The following is a 21360-nucleotide window of genomic DNA, read 5'->3' as shown; positions in this document are numbered from 1 at the left end:
GACCATCCCTTTGTTCAATTTTGACTCCCATTCATGAAAAGTTCCTTTAGTGAAATGAGGCAATGGAAATTACTTATTTCTAAGAACTCATTATTTAATATATGTGTTTAAGGCTTTTGACTCATAAATAATTCAGACGAGAGTTGTTAAATCAGAATAGTACTCACTCCGAAGAATCTATGAAGTATATTCCCAGAGCTCCGATGCTGAGTGCAAAGACCAACACCACCTTGAGGGGGAGAGAGAAAGAAAAGAGAGAAAGGGAAAAGATATCATTAGTGAAGGTCCACTGAGAAAAGTACCACTTACAGAGAACAGATTAATCCTGGAGCTGTTCAACAATGAGCACAACTTATTGCTGCCCATATTACATGTGTGGATGAGATGTAATAAACAGAAAATGTCATAAAACTGTAAGTGATCTTACTTACTCCAAACCTTTGAATGGTATTGTATGCTTTCAGACCACACAGGCTTTACAAAGGAAAAGTGTGAATAGGCTTGTGCAAATCACAGGCTTACACTTAATGTACGTACTCATAATGTTGACGCTCTGAAAATAGGGAAGCCCCTGTGCAAGCAGGAGAGAGGTGTGGGGAGCACAAAACTCCTGAGGTCAAAACACTTGATCTTTTCTGGGTCGCTGCATGTGAGATATACAGTGCACTATCCATATCAGGTGATATCGAGACAGCTGCTATCAAATGGCTGCTATGTTATGGTGTGTGGTGGAGTAGTACACACGCATATACACCCAGCAAAAGTGAAAGACGACAAGTGCGTTTACTCTCAGACTGTGTGTCAACCACAACCAAGTTGGAAAGAGCAATATGAGATAAATCAAAGAAAGGAGAAAATCTGTCATGCACAAACATAAATCAGACGACTCTACATCACCACCCTTACAAAATAATTACATGATTTTCTCTGCACTAATAGCTTATTCATACAACCATAACCATATAATACCGTAGCTGCTCTATAAAAATATGAACATTCACTAGTACCAGGGATAATGTAACTATTTGTATAAACTAATTTGTCAGTGAGGCGCTCAGACATTCTGCTGCAATCTGACTGTGATAGAACGTGATTAGTAACAATTACATATCACATTTAATGTGGCAGCAGAGCACATGACCCCAGCATGTTCAATTGTGGTGCTTATATGAGGAACACAGGTTTGAGTCTTGCATGCAATGTGTCCCAATTCCATCATCCCCCTCTATTCACAATAATTTCCTGTCAGTCCCACTATAACGGTCTGATAAAAAGCCAGTGGAAACATTGCAACTCACTTGAACTTGTGTTGGTGTAGGCTATGTGAGCAAAATAATTTGTGATGCTTACAATTATGACCTGTTTGATTTAAAAAAATACTATGCAATTGTTTTATTTGAATAACAGACTTGTTATTCTTTAGAACATTCTTTAGAAACTGAACGAAATACGCTGTATTTATGAAAATGGGTATCTGTCTGAAATATAGCTTCTGAACTGCAGACCAAAGAAAAGGCAGAATTGCGCAACACTTGTGATTCAAGAGCAGAGATGTGGATACCCAGTAAGTAGATTTTTGGCAGACTACCATATTAGTTTAAAATCCCTGCACAGCAAAAAAAAAAAAAAGAAAAAAAAGAAAAAAAAAGCAATATGATGAGATTTATACTGCTGTTTGTTATTGAGTCTACTAAATGAGGTCGCTTCTGAAGCAACTTCTTGTTTCAGATCTCTAATCCACGCTACAGTTTGCCAGTTTCCATAGTGAAAATAACGAACAGTCTATCAGTGTTTACAATAAGCAATTAAGCATGAACAAAAAAATGAAAACAGTCTAGCTAAAGTGTAGCTAAAATCTTAAAATAAAATGCATAGTTTCTGTGCTGGCTTCTGACTGGACAATACAGCATTCCAGCTATGCTGTAATACACAATGCATGAGAGCTATGACTTGAAACATGCTCACTATCACTGCACATGTTCAATGTGATTTTACCCTGTAAGATATGTTCCTGGATCAACATATTTTGTTAATCCTGGAACAACATTCCTATTTGAAATTTTAGCCCTAACCCTTGCCCCTAAAGCTAACCCTACCCATTACTTATCTCTAAAATCAGTGGGAAATTATAGGTGAATAACTGATGTAGAATTACCTAACCCTTGTTTTAAGCCTAAACTGGTCCCTCAAAACTGATTGGTTGTTTGGAATGTTGTTCCAGGATCAACAAAGATTTTGATACAGGAGCGTGTTGTGCTTGGTGAAATCATGTTCACCCACTGGACACCACGCAGAGAATAACACTGTGACTGTTAACATATTTGGCATCTCATGAAATTGTTCATTTCAAGAAAGTGTTCTTTTACACAGTAACTGTTTTAAAAACCAGGCATCTTAGGCCAGGCTAACAACTTAAGCTGTGACTATATTACCAATATAGAACACAACCTCTTGTTCCGTACTGATTAAATAAAGCACACAATCAAACTTGTCTTGAAAAGCGTGTCAAAGAACACCCTAGGCACTCTAAAACTGGAAATGGAACGAGTCCTGTCACTGGCCGAGGTGGTTTCGAGGTGAATGGAAAAGTCTCTTTTTGTGTGGTGTAAGGTGAATGGCCCTTCTTGGCCCTTAAGGGCCAAAGGGCTGTTGGCCGGAGAGTAGACATGTCAAACATTAAAGACTGGAAACTGCAGCTGCCAGACAGGGTGTTTGTGTATCCAACAGTGGAGAACTATACTGGCTTACTTCAAGAGGTCAGGGGCAGGGTCTTTGAAAAGTAATTCTACACACAGCCAGGTTCTGCACCAATGATTAGCTCTGTTTCAGTATTATTAGGCACAATGATTCATTGTGTTCTTGTGCACAAAATAACTGGAACAAATATGGATCATGTTACGTGTCATGTTAACATCACTCAGGCTGTTCATTATTGAGGTGTTTTTATATCAAAATTGAAAAATACATTTATTTTTCTTTAATTAGTTATGATTTAATGGTTATAATTTTAGCATCTAACAGTGAAATCCAAAACATTAACAAACAAAAAAAAAGCCCTAACCCTCCTGTTATTTCTTATTAATATCTATCGACATACTTTAATATAATTAAGATGACACACATTATTTAACCAAATTAAAACATGTAACCAAATTGATTATCTGTCCACCAGAAGATGCAAAACTAATGTTAGTAATTATCCTCTATGGATAATGTGTAGTGCAGTGTTTTGTCATAGCTGTTAGTATTTGGAAAAAACTTCAGAATCGACTACATACAGTATTTTTAAAAATCCTCATCAGGTGCCAAATTAAATTAAATGAAACGTGATGCATTTATAAAAGTTGACAACATTTTTAACTGGACACACCATCTTACAAAATACTCAAAAAAAGAAAGGTATCACGTCTATTGTTGTTGTTTTTTTGTTGCATGAATTCTTTTATGGACTATTTAATATATTTTACTCTTTTTCAGGATTTGTTGATGATTTTACTCCTTATCAGGATTCGTTGATGAATAGAAAGTTCAAACAAACAGCATTTATTTGAAATAGACATTTTTGTAGCAATTCAAAAATCTTGACTGTCACTTTTGATCAATTGAATGCATGCTTGCTGAATTGCTTTTCAAAAAAAGAATTTTGACCCCAAACTTTTGAACGGTAGCGTATGTAACTTCTTACCGTGCAAATTAAGTAAAGTTGCCACACACAGAAAAACACTAAAAGAACTGTGTAGGAATTTCTCCCATCTAGCGGTGAAATGGTATTTTGCATTCAAACGAATTGTGCTCTCCAGTGCCTCGCTTTTTCAAATGCCTGTTGCATCTACGGTAGCTGTTATGTACCTAAAAGCTATGACAGGATGTCTTCTAATAGCACTTCGTCGAGTTTTCCTTCGGGTGAACAGGTTTGTAATTTCAAACAAACTGCAACTTGACACAACGAACAAACGAATGTTACAGTATGAACTACTGACTGACTTGCCGGGGCAGTGACAAGCGCCTCTCACTGCTCCACTCCTCCATTTCTGCTGCTTTCAGTCACGTGACGCTGGCTCTGTACTTTTTGACCCTCTCTGCTATTATAGTTTACCAAGATTGCGGAACTACATGGAAGCCTTCGTGGACCTACCCGTCACATGTATATAAAGATAATAAATTCTTTAAATTCTTCGTCAGATAATTGGCAGAGGTATTTGTACACCATTGAGGACATATTTATGAATAAAAATATTGATTTTAGATAATAAAATACCTAAAAAAACTACACATTGTCCCTTTAACTATTCCCTGGAAGGACCTAAAAAAGCAGTTGGTGAACCATTTTGTCTCTGCGGTCCCCAACAATACTCATTCTGCTTTACACAGGCCTTCTTTTCAAGTTCATAAAGCAGTTGGCTTAGCTTAACATTATTCTGTCAGAGCAATAAACAAAACCTCTTGAAGAAGCCGGATCTCTGCATCCATTATTGATGACCAGAGGCTGATTATTTTCATGCAGCCTGTATTTGGATTGATATCCCACATTGTCTAGTGAGAAAACACCTAGATGCATTTTTAATTGGACTTCTTTGTCTGGGTGATAGTGAGTTCCAGTGAGTAGCAGCTGGAGGAAGATGAGCTGTGCAGCTCAAGATAAGCACATACACACCTCCCCCACTGCAAGAGATACTCAAACTCCAACATCATTCAGAACAGCTGCTTTTGATCAAAGATGCTGGTGGAGCATATTAATGCAGTTTTATTATTTCAAGGCGAATGTCCTCCATTTGACTTCATAGTTAACTACTTCCACAAGAGGGCACAGTGTGCTTGTTCTGTGGGTGTGTTCAGACTGGCCGAATCAAGGGCCTTCAGTGCTGTGCTGAGTCCTACAGTAGGTAAGACTAAATATCTTGACAATTAAAACAGGAAAAGGCTTTTAAACAGAATTCAGCTATAGCATTGAATAAATCCATGAAAGACAAATACCACCAAACACTCACTCTTCCTTGTAGCTGAATAGTGGGATTTGTCACTGTGGCTGGTTACTGAAAAGCTGAGCATTTGAGCTCTCCTGATGAACTGAGACGATAAGAGACGACTTCTTTAAACTGACCCAGTTATTCATCTGGAAATATCGGTGCCAGCACTGTGGCCATCTCCCACACAAGCTCTCTGCAAACCCACTACAACAATTACGGCACTGGAGGAGCAAAGGATTCGCAAACATATACAAACCCATAAAAGGGAGAGGGATTCTGGGATATAGAGGATTTTGCTGCCGTTCCCAAAAGGATAACAACAAACATAAATTTGATTGCAAATGAGTCAATGGCACATTATGCTAACTTTTCAACACACGTGCCAAGTTCTTAGAAATGAACGCTTTGTATTCACTTGCTTTCATATGGTTTTTAAAAACGACCATTTTCAACTATTTTAAAATGAATGACTCTAAAAATGTCATGTGGTGTAACCATCAAGTAAAAAGTAATAACATTTTCCTCACACATTGAATGCAGCTTAATTACTATTTTCAAAAATGTTCAATATAATAAATGGTCTTTTTTGCAAACATTATAAACTAGAAATCCTATTATACAATTTGAACAGACCTTGCTATGTCATGAGGTCAAATGATCAAGTTTTTCAAAGATGCAAACAAGCGTCAAGACAAGCGTCAACTTTTTCTAAAACTATTTAAGGTTTACTTTCCAAGAACTTAATTTCTTTAAATAAAGAACAATTAGGAAACGACTATATCGAGAGAGTTGTACCACCCAAAAATATCCCTCAAAAATCTAAATATATATTTTATTTTATTCAAGTCATTGTATGAATTGCATTTTAATGTATTCAATAAATTATTAGATCCGAAAGAAATTAATTAAACATCATGTTACTTACTCTATATTATGACATTAACAGCTAAGCATATGTGCATACCGCTCCTCATATAACCCATTACAAGAGAGAACACAGGTGCTAAAGAATTATTGTTTTAAATATAGCACGGCGTCTGCTTTGTACCGTTTCAAATTGCATCATGAAACTGGTGTTTACAGACCGAGTAAATTATGAATCTGGATCCAAAGCTTCTCACATGGCCCAGTAAGGCCTGAAATATGACTCACAAATACAAATACACACACACACACACACACACACACACCTAATGGTTTACATAGGATGATCCACTTTTCAGAACTAGAACTACACAACACTTCCTGATCATATCATTGTGCCTTTCTCGATGTGCAATTTCATGTGACAAGTTCCTACACATTTTCAATCGATTTCGCATCCTTATCTGTGTTGGTGCAACTGAATTCTAATTTGGGCATTTTGACTTCTCTCTGCCTCTTGACAAGCCCCTTCAATAGTGCACTTTAATAGATCCCATGAATAATTTAGCTGACAGGTGATGTAGCCAGCCTGCAGATGAGTCTCTTCATATTAGTGGCAGATATTGAGAGAGAAATAAAGCAAGTTGTTTAGTTCAGATGAAATAGCATGCAAATGAGTCGAAGAAACGCTGTTCCCCGCTACAGCGGTGATGTCAAGTGATGTATGAGATTCCCACCTTCAAAGCTTTAAAGTACAAATATAAAAAATTGCTGCAAAATCTGAATTTGCGTTCCTTATTATTCCACCATGATTATCTAATAGATACATGGTCTTTCAAAAGACATTCATGAAAGTTCAAAGTCAGGATGACAAGTGCTCTTAAATGTGTTGGCAGAAATGGCCAGCCCTCAGAGAATAATGATAGGGGTGTTGTGTTGTAAGAGTGATACAGTGTTTCACACGATGGAAGTGAAGCTTGTATTGTGGTTTGACAACATATAAGAAGTACATTAATAATATATGTGAACAAAAGGATCTCTACCCTGACAACAAAAAGCAATGAAATTATATTAGATCCATATAATTGACGATCTGATCTGAACAAATCCCTAACCCTATTAAACAACTTGTTGCATGCCAATTAGTCTTCACTTAAGCATGGTTCACACGGGACGATTTTAAAATTGTCGGCCGATTTTCCAAACCTGAGAGACCCCACACACGGTGATAAAAAATCCACACGGCAAAATCAACACATCACACACAAACCGATTTGACTCCCGAGCATTCCCAGGTCAGACGGTAAATCTCTAAAAATCCCTCGAGATCAAACGTGACTTCAGAGTAAACAATCAGGGCGGACGAAGAGGATGCAGTGGCAATATATTGTAGTTTGTTTTTAACCGGAAAAAAAAAACGTTATCAAAAGAAAAGGCGATGGTCAAAGAAGTGGAGACAACACGAGCATGTACGGCTGTTTTGATTTTGTTTCCCGGTGCTTCCTCTGCGCCTCGTCACCTCGCTTTCTGATACTGATACATTTCATTTTAAATTTTTCCTTAGTGTCTTGAGTTGTAATGCTTCTGAAACAAAATGATGTTAAGAAACATGTAAGTAGCTACATGCATTACATTGATGTCATTCGACTTAAAAAAAACTATTTCAAATAAATGCTGTTCTTTTGAACTTTCAATTCATTAAAAGATCCTTAAAAAATTGCACAATTTCCACCAAAATATTAATCTTCACAAATACAAAAATGTTTCTTAAACACCAAATCACAATTCAGAATAATTTCTGAAAGGTCATGTGACACTGAGTAACTAAGTAATGGCTGCTGAAAATTAAGCTTTGCCATCACATGATTAAATTAAATTTTTAACTATATTAAAATAGAAAATAATTACTTTAAATTATAATATTATTTTACAATATTGCAGATAAAATAAATGCAGCATTGTAACACCATAGCAACCATCTAGAGCACTCCTGAGTACTCAAGCAAGTTAATAATCTAAAGTTGAACCAGTTAAAATATCATCTTTGCAAGAACATACAGATCCAGAACATGATGAGCCAAAACATATTTTCAGTTCAGTGCATTTAGAAAAATGCTAACACTTGTTGTGTTGTTATGACGTTTATGACGTTGTGTTTAACAACACGTTGTGTGTCTCCTGTTTCCACAGGAGACACCACAGAGCAACTGAGCTAACAACAATTAGTTTAAAACCACATGGGAGGAACCCTGCAGGAACCTGCTGAGGTCCAGTCACGTCAATCAGTAGTACATCAGACGAGGAGCTAGACAACAAGCATCCAACTGAGGATTAACAACCTAACCACAGTCCTCACACCGTCCAATCACAACCACAGATATGTGTGCATCAATTGGCTATAAGATTAAATTGAAAATGTATATACTGTTTCACTTCAATTCTCGTTAGCCTGGGTAAACAACCTCCTGAGCCCAATAGAAAAACAACAGCAAAAAACAACAACAACAAAAACCCCACACAATTAAATAATCAGTTTACCTCAGATCAGCACACCTGACAGAATTCCATATTTATGAGCACATACCGAACATCACAACACAAATATTACCATTCAGCCAGGCTGCCCACACAAACACAAGCTCCCCGATTCAATGCCAATGCTTTAATTATGTAAATAATCAAGTAGTAAGCCTCTGTACACAGCTAAAGGGATAAAAAATGTCTTTAGCATGACCCATCTGATTCAAATGCAGAGACGCACAGCCAGGAAGCAATATCTCGAGTGAGCGCACTGTTTACCGTGCGGACTGGTGAATAATTCACCACCTGACTCCATGGGAAATGGCACCTACTGGACGCTGTCTTCCAATTACCCTCTCAGTGGGAAACACAGCATTGATTTGTGAAGACGCTGGGTTTGAGAGCAGATAACAGATAGACATATAAACAACATAAATATATTCCTGGGGTGCCGGAGTGAAACCTACCATAGAACTGAATTAATCTGCTCACATCCAGAAAGCAAATTCAACATTGTTGTGTTTAAGAGAGGTGTGCTATAGCTGTTGAAAGAAATTAGACCTTTTTAGCTTTTTAGATTCAGAAGTCAATTCTACAGCTAAGTCACTGCATTCATGGTACTGTACACTATGTAACTTTTGGCCCTTTGGCCGTTAAAAAACAAAACTGCATGCATTTTGCAGAAGAACATTGGTCGGCAAAACCTACATCAAATTATGTCTAACTAATGCTGTCATCTATTACAGCTGATCCTGACTTGTTTGACAGTTTCATCTCAATTGCCAGACAGTTTAAATCCTTCGATTTAAGCATGTATCCGATCTGTCCCCACATAAAAAGAAACATAAGGGCCAAATAGGGCTGGGTACTGAGTTCGGTACTTTTTAGGTACCGACCGAATTGCCTCGATACTACCGAGTATCGAAACATGTCTTGTTTTTCGGTACCAAGTTTCGGTACCTAAATGGTTAATCTTGTCAACGTCAGTGAAACAATAAGCATGCAGCATGATTGGCTGTGGCGGAAAAACACTAGTTTACACGGCTGCCTAGAGACGTGGCTCGTCGCACGTGAGGCTGTAGTGTGTGTGTGTGTGTGTGTGTGTGTGTGTGTGTGTGTAAGTGTCCCAACCCAGATAGATAGAAAATATGTGGAAATGATCAAAAGTGTACCTACCTATGTCAGAAGGCAACACGGTAAATCATAAGGCAATTAAAAGCGCACAGAATACACTTGAGAGTAGAAAGTTTATCCGTCTTCGACTGCAACAACTGGAGCACGTCACAAATGAACCGAAACTCAGCGTATAGGACACTTGCCAAACAGACATGAGGAATAGTCCTATATACGGTCAAAATATATCTATTTTTAAACGAAACAATTCTAAATAAATAGTTTGATTACCTAATCCATATAGGCGCGCGCGTGTTCACTACTGCAGGAATGATGTGACAGCATCGCAATAATCATCTTTGCCGCCAACACACTGTAAACACTGGTTCATTAATAAACAATTAAAATATCTCCTTGCTATCGTTTCCCGACACATCCATAATCATTAGGCTACTTTCACCAGTGCTTTGCGGCAAGCTTCATGTGTGCTGAGCGCGAGGCATATATTCCGCCCCCCAGTAGCATATATTTAATTCAATTCACATTTATTATAGCATTTTTCACAATACATATCGTTTCAAAGTAGCTTTACAGAAAATGCATGTGTCTAAATTACAATTTAGAGTGATCTGTTATCAGAGGTGACTGTGTGTAATGCATTTCAATTCTTATTCATTCAGTTTCATTGTTAGACAATGCATTAAGAAAAATGAGCTAATTGAAGTAAAGAATACATGTTGTTAAATGATTAGGAAACAGAAAACATTAGCATTGGTGCTTTTTACATACTCAAAATATGTGTAAAAAAGTCAACAAACTGACTGAAAAAATAAAAGTTTTTTTTAGGTAATGTTATATTTTTAAAACTGGTTTCATAAAATTGGTATCGAAAAAAGTATCGATCAGGAACCGGTATCGAAGTCAAGGTATCGGTATTGAAAATTTTGTTACGGTACCCAGCCCTAGGGCCAAAACCCTTATAAGAACAAATAGTTTCATTCAGGCAAGGTGCAGCAGTCAAACAGCATCATGACCTCTTGAAGCTCAGCAGAGAGGCTGCTGCCATTATCCGTCTATTGGCGAGTTAACACTATGGACAGGACACTGTACTGATGAGAAAGGCCTGCTGAAGTCAGACCTTCATAACCCTCAGTGTCCAAAGCACAGACACTCTGAGAAGACCACATCCACATTCACTCTAGCAGACACATTCGTCTCTCTTATTCTATTTCCATATCCACCACTCAGCTGCATCCTCCAAATATAGGACCTGTGAAAAAATTCTACTATTATTACTAGTGTACAGAACACCATACACTCATATTCCCATCATGCATTCATTATATGTACGCATTAAAGAGATGCTTTTTCTTAAAGAAAACTATTAGCATAATTTTGGGCTGGGAAATGAGTCCATTACATAGACATTGATTGACTTTTGATAGGTCGCTTAGGTAGCATCAGTTACGATGGGTTGAACATTATAAAACAATCAGTACACACGTTGTAATGTTGCGTATTGTCTGCCATACATGTATAAGTTATTTTTCCTGTATAAAAAAAATCAAATAAATGCTTGAACTTTCTATTTATCAAATAATCCCAGTAGCACCTCAATGCAGTACACGAGGTCCACAGGGAGGAGTCGGATCAAGATCCAAGGGGTGGAGATGGGTATGGATTAGGGGTGGGTTTAGTGATTAGGGGTGGGTTTAGGGATCAGGGGGCAGAGATGGGTAGGTTTAGGTATATGTAAGGTGGGAGTAGTTGGATCTGGATCCGACTCCTCCCCGTGGATTTCATGTTCTGCAGTGAGGACCATCTCAAGAATCCTGGGGGGGAAAATCATCACATTTCCACAAAAATATTGCATTGCAAATTTTTCACATTTTCATATAAACCAAACCAGCATTTTGGTATGATTCCAGAATGGACATGTGACACTGAAGACTGGAGTAATGATGCTAAAAAAACAGCTTTGCAATCACAGGATTACATTACACTTTTTAGTATATTAAAATAGAAACAGTAATTTTAAAATGTAATTATATTTTACAATATTCCTATTTTTACTGTATTTTTTAAATCTGAGACTTCTTAAAGGAGAACTCCGGCGCAAAATGAACCTAGGGGGTAAAAACACATTGGTACCGAGTCGACTGTTCTCTGGGATTTGTTTTCATGATAATCGAGTGTAAAGAGTTTTATCTCTAAAAACTGTTTAGCTTATAACGCTAGTCTATGCTGTCTTTATAAAGTATATTATTATTAAACTGTCTGTACACTTACAAAGTTCTCAGTGCTTCGGTTTGTATGTAGAGACCCTCATTACGCTACCGTGTTAGTGTGGGGCTATTTTGAGCCTTTTTAGTGGTATTAACTAGCGATCTCTTTTTACTTATTATATGCCCAATATACTAGCGTTATAAGCTAAACAGTTTTTAGAGATAAAACTCTTTACACTCGATTATCATGAAAACAAATCCCAGAGAACAGTCGACTCGGTACCAGTGTGTTATTACACCCCAGGTTCATTTTGCGCCGGAGTTCTCCTTTAAAGGGACATTGTGTAGGAATTTCTCGCATCTAGCGGTGAAATTGTATTTTGCATTTAAACGAATTTTAATTTACGAATAGCTGTTATGTACCAAAAAGCTATGACAGGATGTCTTCTAATAGCACTTCGTCGAGTTTTCCTTCGGGTGAACAGGCTTGTTATTTCAAACAAACTGCAACTTGACACAACGAACACACGAATGTTACAGTATGAATAATAACAGTGCAATGCAGCCTTTTAGACTTGCCGGGGCAGTGACAAGCGCGTCTCACTGCTCTGATCCTCCGTTTCTGCTGCTTTCAGTCACGTGACGCTGGCTCTGAACGAAAACGCATTGTGGAAACGCATTGGCCTAGTACTTTTTGACCCTCTCTGCTATTATAGTTTTTCAAGATGGCGGAACGACATGGAAGCCTCCCTGGACCATACCCGTCACATGTATATAAAGATAATAAATTCTTCGTTTACGAGGATAAATCAGATAATTGGCAGAGGTAATTGTACACCATTGAGGACATATTTATGAATAAAAATATTGATTTTAGATAATAAAATACCTAAAAAAAACTCCACATAGTCCCTTTTAAGGCCCCCTGAAATCTTTTATTATGAATATGTTAACCCTGAGGGTTATGAATAAGCTGGTGTGTTCCAAAACAATGACAAAATTTGCATTTAGGAGATATAAGCATTCAAAACTTGCAGTCTCTCACTTCCGCTAAAATGGATCACAGATTTGTATGACGTCACCGCGGACTTCAGCTTCTCATCCCATCTCGTGTCCAATCAAATGCTCTCTAGAATCTAAAGTGTCCCGCCCTCTATGCTATAAATACCACCTGGGCAAAGCGACCGTGGCTGTACCTGTATGTTCGGTAGTGCACGCATGCTCAGTAGCAGCTGCTCATGCTCATCAGTTCTCTCAGCACAACACGTCTCAGTTCAGTGAACTGTTGGAGTTACTGTAGTAACATATACTCCGGGATATTGGTTTATTTCGAGTCGGTGGGACTGTCAGACACGTCCGAAAGCAAGCAACTTTAGAAAAATGGATCAGCACTGACTAAAGATGCAAACTGTTTTGACTGGCTTACTAAACAGAACCAGTTCAAAAGAACGATTCTTTCATGAAGCGGACACGTCAAGGAGCAATATTGGTTGGAGATGTGAGTGCGGTTTCTCAAACTCTTGAGTTTTATTCCGTTTTCCAACTATACAGTACGTTGGTTAAGAATGAAATGGCTAGAATTTATTCACACCTCTACTATTGAATCCAACGTATCATCAGCACTCGGATTCGCTTCCATGGTACTGTCAAGTACGACTTGCAGTCTGTGAGGTAAACAAAACGCTATTGGTTATTTGAAAAGGGGGAGGGGCCATTCAATATGTCCCGCCTTAGCTTCCTGTTTCAGTGGAAATTACGTTATGCATCATACAAAGCTGCGTGTCCCAAGGCACTTCAGTGGGCCTTTAAAATAACAAATCTAACCTACTCAAAATATATATGTTTTTTAGAAAAATAAATTAAATGTAACAAATGTACATTAAAAATAAGAAATGTTTAAATGATACATGTAAATATAAAATTAATCTAATTCATAAAAGGTAAACTTCATAAAAGGGCCATTAAAAAAATTCTTTATTTTTTTTATCTCAGGACGTTCAAACTTAAATTGAATAAACTAAAGTCTTGCACCATAAGGCATAACACAACACAATACAACACATGAATCCTTCGGCACCAAACTTCCTGTGACTGGTTTTTCATATTGATTTTTTTTTTTTTTCGTTTCCAAAAACTACAGCCTACAGTCATTTGCAGATCATCGCTAACATTACTGAACACAACACTCAAAGCCAAAGTCAATGGCTAACACCTTCAGCATAATCTTAGTCAATACTGCTCATTTGGCAGCTACATTTCTGAGAAACTGCAAAAATTGCTGTAAATAAAGCATCCATCCACTGACAGCTTTGGCCTGACAGGTGCAATAAATACAAGTGTCTTCATCAATGTCCTGAAACTAGAGGTGCAAATGGCCCCTGTCCAATTAACACTCCAAGTCGGGTGGGACAGACCAACTTTATCTCAGAGACAGATGATTTATAGCAAGGACAGAAACAACAGATGAATCGATAGCAGTTCAAGGGGAACATCTGGGCATCCAACGGTGCCCCAGGTACATGGCGTGGAGAATTCCCAGCATTTGGTTCTCACTGCACTGCTGCCCAACCTTAGCATGGCCAAGATCCTCATTACGATACCTGCGAACTGCCAACCTTCAGGATTAATGGCCTTATGCACATGAAAACAGAATCGAGTCCAAATAAGCCACATGCTATTTTCCATGTGGCGTCCGGCGTGTCATTTTGATACGGTACTCATTACAGGCCAGTGATCATCATCAGATCCATAGCTCTATTATGACATGCTTGTGATGCTGCTGATAGAGTTCTCTGATCTAAAGGGTCAGATTCTCCATAAGCCTCAGCACAAAAACAATCTTCGGATCTCTGACATGTTCAATTTATTGCAAAATATGAGCTTCTAAACGGACCATGGACCCTTATTTTTCCTTCGATAATGGTTTAAATTATTTGAACCATCCAGACAGATGAGAAACAAGCAGCCGTCAGATGTCCCAGTATTGAGCTTATCTAAAATGCGGGCTGACGGCAGATATTGAAGAGAGCATAGACAGGTTGACATGTAGGAAAATGATGTGTCAAACTGAGATGATCTCTGAAAGAGGACACCGCCGACATGCAGTTGATAGGATGAGGCACCTTGTCACAAAGATGAAGCGCAGTGTTGTTTTGGTGACCTTGACTGACTTCAGAGCCATGGAATATTAAAGAGGTGCTTCACAAGCCTCCGTCATCAGTGAGAAAGGACGAGCAATGTGATTGGTCCAGCTCAGAGGTGGGAGGATGTAAAAGTATGTGACCAGAATTCAGACTGACTCCCTGTGGAGCAGCCAAACAGGTCACCCGCTGCCTCACAAGGACGTGAGATCAAGCATGTACATCTCCAAGAAAGATGACGCGAGCTGTGCTTTATCATTGCCGAGGCTTCTAGGGCTAATTGCTCTGGTGTGTATATATGTGTGTATATATATATATATATATATATATATATACACACACACACACATATATATATTATCTCTCACAGCAAGCCACAGCTTGATTCACAATGATGCTTGCTACAGGCAGGAAACATAAAGGTTTAAAACATGGGTCATTGACAAATAAATGAAAGAAGCTTTTATGTTCACCAAGGCTGCATTTGACCAAAAATACAGTAAATACTGTAATATTATTATGATTATGAAATATTTACAATTATAAAGTATTTTATTATAATATATTTTAAAATGTAATTTATTCCTGTGACGCAAAGCTGGATTTTCAGGATCATTACTCAAAAAGATTTTTTTGTAACAATGTAAACGCATTTACTGACAATTTTGATCAATGTAATGCATTATTGCTAGGGATGTGAATTTCTGCCAAAAATGCCATTCGAAAATCGAGGAGCAAAAGTCGATTATCGTTCGAAAATCGAAGAAAAAAAACCGAAAAAAAAAAAAAAAAACGCACACTCACAATGACAGAAAGGGAGGTCAATTCCATCTTTAGCGATTTGTCATCAAACAAACTGTTTATTAATTGAACAAGTAACATGTTTTCGTCGTTTTTAACATAGTTAACATAGAAGAAAAAAACAACAAGCACGACAGTCCGTTTTTGCATCGCCAAACCAGATGCTCGTTAGATAAAAAAATAATGTCATATATCATAATAATTTTATGCAAACCTGCCTTGTTACTGCAATAGCCTACTTTTTAAACACATTAGTTTCAATCAAAACTATTCGTGTGATGCCACTGCGCAATACACACACATTACCGCGGGATGGATGGTGTTCATTTCATAAACAATGGTTGCTTATTTAATGTAGCCTATAAATTAATGCGTTCAAAAAACGTATAATGTCATCATACTTGTAGTAGTGCTATCGTCGCGTAATAATCAGTTTGGTTGTAAAATGTATTACCTGAATGAAATGAACTCGAATGTATCGTCCTGTGGAATCATTCATTCACTGACAGCATACGAAGATCTTCAACTAGATCTTCATCGCTAGCAAAAATATGATGCATTTGCAGATTTGCTTTCACTAGACTAAACTGTAACTGTTAGGCCCACGGCCACTTCATCCAACGCTCTTGATGTTCTTAAATCTTCCTGTTACGACTCCGAGTGTGAATTGAAAGCGCTTCAGAGGATTCAGTGCGTGCAGGAAACTGAACAGACCATTCAAACTGATTTGTGAACCGATTTAGACAGCTCTGCCAACTTGTTTGATGAAGTCTTTGAACAGAATCGACTCAAAAGAGTGATTCATTTGTGAATTGAGCATTGCTCATGCCCATAAAACAGATGCAGCGCGCTTGGAATAAACTTTGCATTTAACAGCATGTATTGCATAAATAAAGTAACGAGAGGAACGTCGCCCCAACGTAAGGAAATAAATCTAGCCTACTTTGTAGACGGTTACTACCATAGACAGTAAAGGTTACTACCCAACTCTGTTGGGAGCAGTTAACGGTCACGGTGCTCTTCTTCTGTTGTTTGTTTACACTATGTATAAAACACTTGTATCCTATCGCGCAGTAGGGGGTTTCATTCATGTTAGTGACACCTTGTGTCCCCGACAGGAAAATACCTTGCTGCGCGATCTGTGACAGTTGGCGCGCCGTCAATTATGACACATTGGAATTGCACGAAAATATAACGATATTCGAAAAAGTAATTTTATGATCGAATTTCGAACACAGTTCGACTATTCGAAGATCGCGACTCATCCCTAATTATTGCTGAATGAAAGTATTAATTTCGGTTATATTCACCCCCAAAAATTAAATGTATATCTTTGAAAATTGTTAATTGCATTTGTGAATAAATTAACACATTCGGACGGACAAACAATACAGTTTCTTTTGGAATATAGTTTGTGACACTCTTGCCATTGAAAATGACAAAATTACAATTATTAAAAAATACTATAAATTACAAAACAGCGAGGTAAGTCTGTGTGCTATTCCTTTGGCCAATTGAATGATTAATGACCACAGACTAATAAAAAAAAAAAAAAGAGAAATAGCAATAGCAATGTTAGAACTGAGAAACCTTAGCATACACTGCAATAAATAAATACATCTGTAGAAAAACTGAAAAAGTACTTTTAAATTTCTGCCAGGACATTATCCGTTAACTTTACGTATATGTCCTTTCATCCTAAAACACAAGTTTCAGTTAGAGACCAAACAATACCAAGTATTTGTATGGAAAAGTGCTGCCTACGAACATGTAAACAGTACATGCATAATACTTTTGTGCCACATTTTTGTTTGTAACTTAAATTTTGTAACGTAAATTTTGTTTGAAACATTAGTAAACCATAGTAGATCACATATCTTTATGTAGAGCAGTCTTGAACGAGCTCAAACACAACATAAGACAATGCGTAGATCACAGAGTGACATGACATGCTGCCTGGCCAAAGCAGTGTTAATTTTGGCAGCCATTTTTGATTTAGTCTTAGTCTTCATCTTCAGACGCAAAATGCTTATTGGTCTTAGTCACATTTTAGTCATTTTGTGTTTCATAGTTTAAGTCTAGTTTTAGTTGACGAAAAGTCATTGCATTTTTTGTCAAATTTGTCATTACTTAAAGGCGGGGTAGGTAAGTCTGAGAAACTAGTAGAGAACTGCTGGATTTTGAAAGTATCCAACAAAGAAACTCCCACCCCCTTCTTTCAAGCGGCTTGTGACAGAAAAAAGACAGACTGAATGACTGTTTTTTTCAGATTATCTGCGCTTCTTCAGCAGTGTAGAGAGAGCGCGCGTATGGTTGCCAGATACTATTGAAAAGAACAGGTAGAAAACGTGTTACTTTACTTTACACAGTTATCGTATAATGACGTGGGTGTAATCTCTCATCGTCTTGTCTTAAGGCCCGTTCACACCAAGCATGATAACTATTAAGATAACGATAAAGATAACTATATATGCGTCTATATATGTAATAACATTTTGCAAAATGTTTCGCAAAAGCGCCATCTACTGTTTTCGAAGAGGAAGTTGCTCAACTGCATTTGTGAGAAAATCTGCCTGGACGCATTTGTGAGAAAATCGAGCTGAGAGATCTCATAAAAAGCCAAGTGTCTCACAGTCATAACAGACAGATATGCATTTGTATGCACTAGATTTGGTATTTGTTCAAAGGTTACATGCAATTTGTAGAATGGTTTGTATTTATTTGTGAAATATTGTCTAGGCTGATTTATTTATATTTGCAAAACACAATACATATTTGTTACTCCACTGCATTTTCGCACAAATTGACATTTGTACTTGAACATTGCTTTCTGTTTGTTTGTGAGTCGAGTTTTCCTTTGCAAAGCAGATCGAGTTTGTTTGCGAGTCGAGTTTTCCTTTGCAAAGCAGATCGAGTTTGTTTGCAAAATGCTGTATTTGTTTGTTTAATTATGGCACATAATTCGCTCTATACTGGTTGCTTATTTGTCTCGCGAGATCTGGCAACACTGGTCTTTGCCAGCAGATGTCCTCAGCCAGCATGCTATGTTCCGAGCGCATCTAAACAGTGAATCTAGCAAGTCTAGTGTAATCGATCTAATCTAACAGTGAATATAGCTGACGAAGTCAATGATGGGATAAAAACATTGCCTAGTCAACACCTTTATGTATACAACACCTTTTTCACTGCAACTTCAGCAATGTTGTCAAAACTAGCGCTGGATAGCCTACCTGAGGTAATTTTGTTTCACTATGCTAAACTCCATAATATCTCATCGTTAATACTTCTACCATTTATTCCCAGGATACGACCATTTGCTTTCCATATATCCATCTTTTTTAACGTATCCTTGAAAAGGGGGTTTGACTTGACAAACAGTGGAGGATTGTTTTGTACCTCGACGAACAACTTCTCTGCAATGTCATCTGCCATTTTAAATGCGCGAGACCTTTAAATTAGAATGGATTCTGATTGGCTGTCAGTGTTTTATCGTTCGACAGCTGGAAAAAAATCGTTCTGAAAGTGATCCCAACGATATCGTTCCTCATAACTTTATCGTTATAGTTGTGGTGTGAACTCTGTTATTCTTTAATATGGAGAACGATTTTTAGAATGATATCTTTATCGTTATATTTATAGTTATCGTGCTTGGTGTGAACGGGCCTTTAGTTAGGGAAAAAAGGTCGTCAACGAACATTTTTCGTCATAGTTTTTGTTAACAAAATTAACACTGGGCTAAAGCTATAGCTCATCCAAGATCCAATCACATATGTGACAGTGTTTTCCTATGTGTAGAGACAAGAGGTCTACCTGACCCGAGCCCGACAGGTCCCGAAGAACTTGCGAGTTTTGGGTTGGGTTTGGGTTAGGGTTAATGCAGAGGGCGCTTTAGACTTCCGCATTGTCCTTCATTTTGACGGAGAGTGTTATAAAAATTCATTTTAATTTTCATATTTTAATGATAATAAGCCATTTATTAGGCTCTGCTTTTGTTTACATTTTTATTCACAAACTTACAGGACAAGCATATAGGCTAGATTGTGCATTCATTTATTTCTGAAGAGAAAGTTGAACAGAGACTGTGGATCACTTATTATATTTGTCCAATAAATCGCAATAAGCTTTGTGCTTTGTTACTTTTGATATGAAAAAAAGTCTGTAAGCTTTCAAATTCTGTCCATTTTAGCACAAAATTCAAACAATAAATGCAGTTTTGGCGCTCTTTAATGTGGCACGAGAGTTCACTAGATTACACTAAATTACAGTTACAAGTTACAATCAGATCACCCTCGATGTATTTGACTTTTTGATTTTTCCGTCAATGCTAAAAAATATTTTTGGTTAACGCGACCTCTGGTTTAAGGTTTCATGAATATCGAGTTTGGGTCATGTTCGGGTTTGTAACTAAGAAAAACTATATTTGTCACAACCGAGCAGGCGTCACTCACACCATAACTATAAGTGCGATAAGGCAAACAATTACTGAGGGAAAACGCAGGGAAAGCTGCACTGCAACGAAATCTACCGAATATTTGGAAAAATATCCTTCAGGTCAGTCACAGAAAACTGAGCACAGGGCAAATCAAATAGCCACACAGCCGTCTCTATGTGTCTCTCAGAAGCTTTGTCAAGAGTACTATCAATAAAATAAATTTTATACTACTTGATATATTGAAATATTTTAAACATTGAGAGGAGATATGATAGACAATATGATACATGAATGAGTGAAAACTAAATTAATGAAATAAACGGCTATCAGAAATTAACTGTAAAAAGTTTGCTAACTAAAACACTACATCATACACATTCTATTATTTTCTATCATATTATTTGATATGTGTATTTAAATGTTTAAAGGTACGATATGAAAATTGAATGAGTGCAAACTATAAGAATGAAATGAAGCGTGATAGCAAGTCAAATTGCCGCGTTGCCGTCTATGTGCGTCTCTCTGAATTATACACATTTTCTACCACTTGATGTGTCTAAGTAAATGTTTTAAACCTTGTATATGATCTTGTCATTTCAACCAATAAATATCTCAGCGGTTATGTGCAGTGCAGGTTTTACAAAGCTGTCTTGGCTTATGTTAGCAAGAATACAGGAACAGCGATGGATTTCGTGTTTGGGTCGGGTTCGATCTTAACTTTAAAAGTACCGGTCGGGTCAAACAATCTCGGGGACAGGCTGGGTTCGGGCTTGTACACATCACTGCAGTTCTGAATTGAAATGTCCGGTGAGTGGTGCTAAAAGATTAATGCCTCATCAAGTTTCAAAATAACGTACACCCACACTAAACCCTAAACCTACCAGATAGTGCTAAAAGCAAATGCGACATAAAAACAATCATAATCATGGCATTTTGGCTTGTTTTTGTACTTTGAGCTGTCATACATCGTGACTCGCCTTTCACGTCGATCATCGATTAATCATTAGCATCCCTATATGCTAACAAAGTATATTGACCCTATTTTATGGACTTTTCTTAGAGTGTGGAGTTGGTGGACTACTTTAATTCAGAATGTCAGAAAGTGATTAAATTGTAAATGTGTGCGCATCCAGGGAAAGGGCTGTTTCACTTCTTAGCGTCGGGCTCTGTACGTATTTGTGCATTCATGTGTGTTGAAATCAGGGGGGAAACGTGTGACATTTCCCTGCTGAGATTTGTGAGCGGCAGTAGCCATGTTTCTCTGGCCTTCTGTCACCATGTCAGAGCTATTCCTGCCG

General features: G+C 37.6%; 1 protein-coding gene across 12 annotated transcripts in view; it reads right to left on the bottom strand.

The window, feature by feature from the left end:
* The window catches only part of kcnma1a (potassium large conductance calcium-activated channel, subfamily M, alpha member 1a), a 243605-nt gene that overhangs the window by 102207 nt on the left and 120038 nt on the right, over window positions 1–21360 (bottom strand). For all 12 annotated transcript variants that reach the window (XM_077197115.1, XM_077197118.1, XM_077197117.1 and 9 more), the window contains exon 3: window positions 168–229. In XM_077197115.1, the coding sequence (XP_077053230.1) occupies window positions 168–229 (62 nt within the window). The remainder of the gene's footprint in view (window positions 1–167; window positions 230–21360) is intronic.

The sequence above is a fragment of the Siphateles boraxobius genome, unplaced genomic scaffold (assembly GCF_051911475.1).
Source record: "Siphateles boraxobius isolate OS27281-9 unplaced genomic scaffold, OSU_SipBor_1 37, whole genome shotgun sequence".
Taxonomy (NCBI): Eukaryota; Metazoa; Chordata; class Actinopteri; order Cypriniformes; family Leuciscidae; genus Siphateles; species Siphateles boraxobius.
Note: the sequence above shows the minus strand (reverse complement) of the source record. Positions and strands in the feature narration are given on the sequence as shown.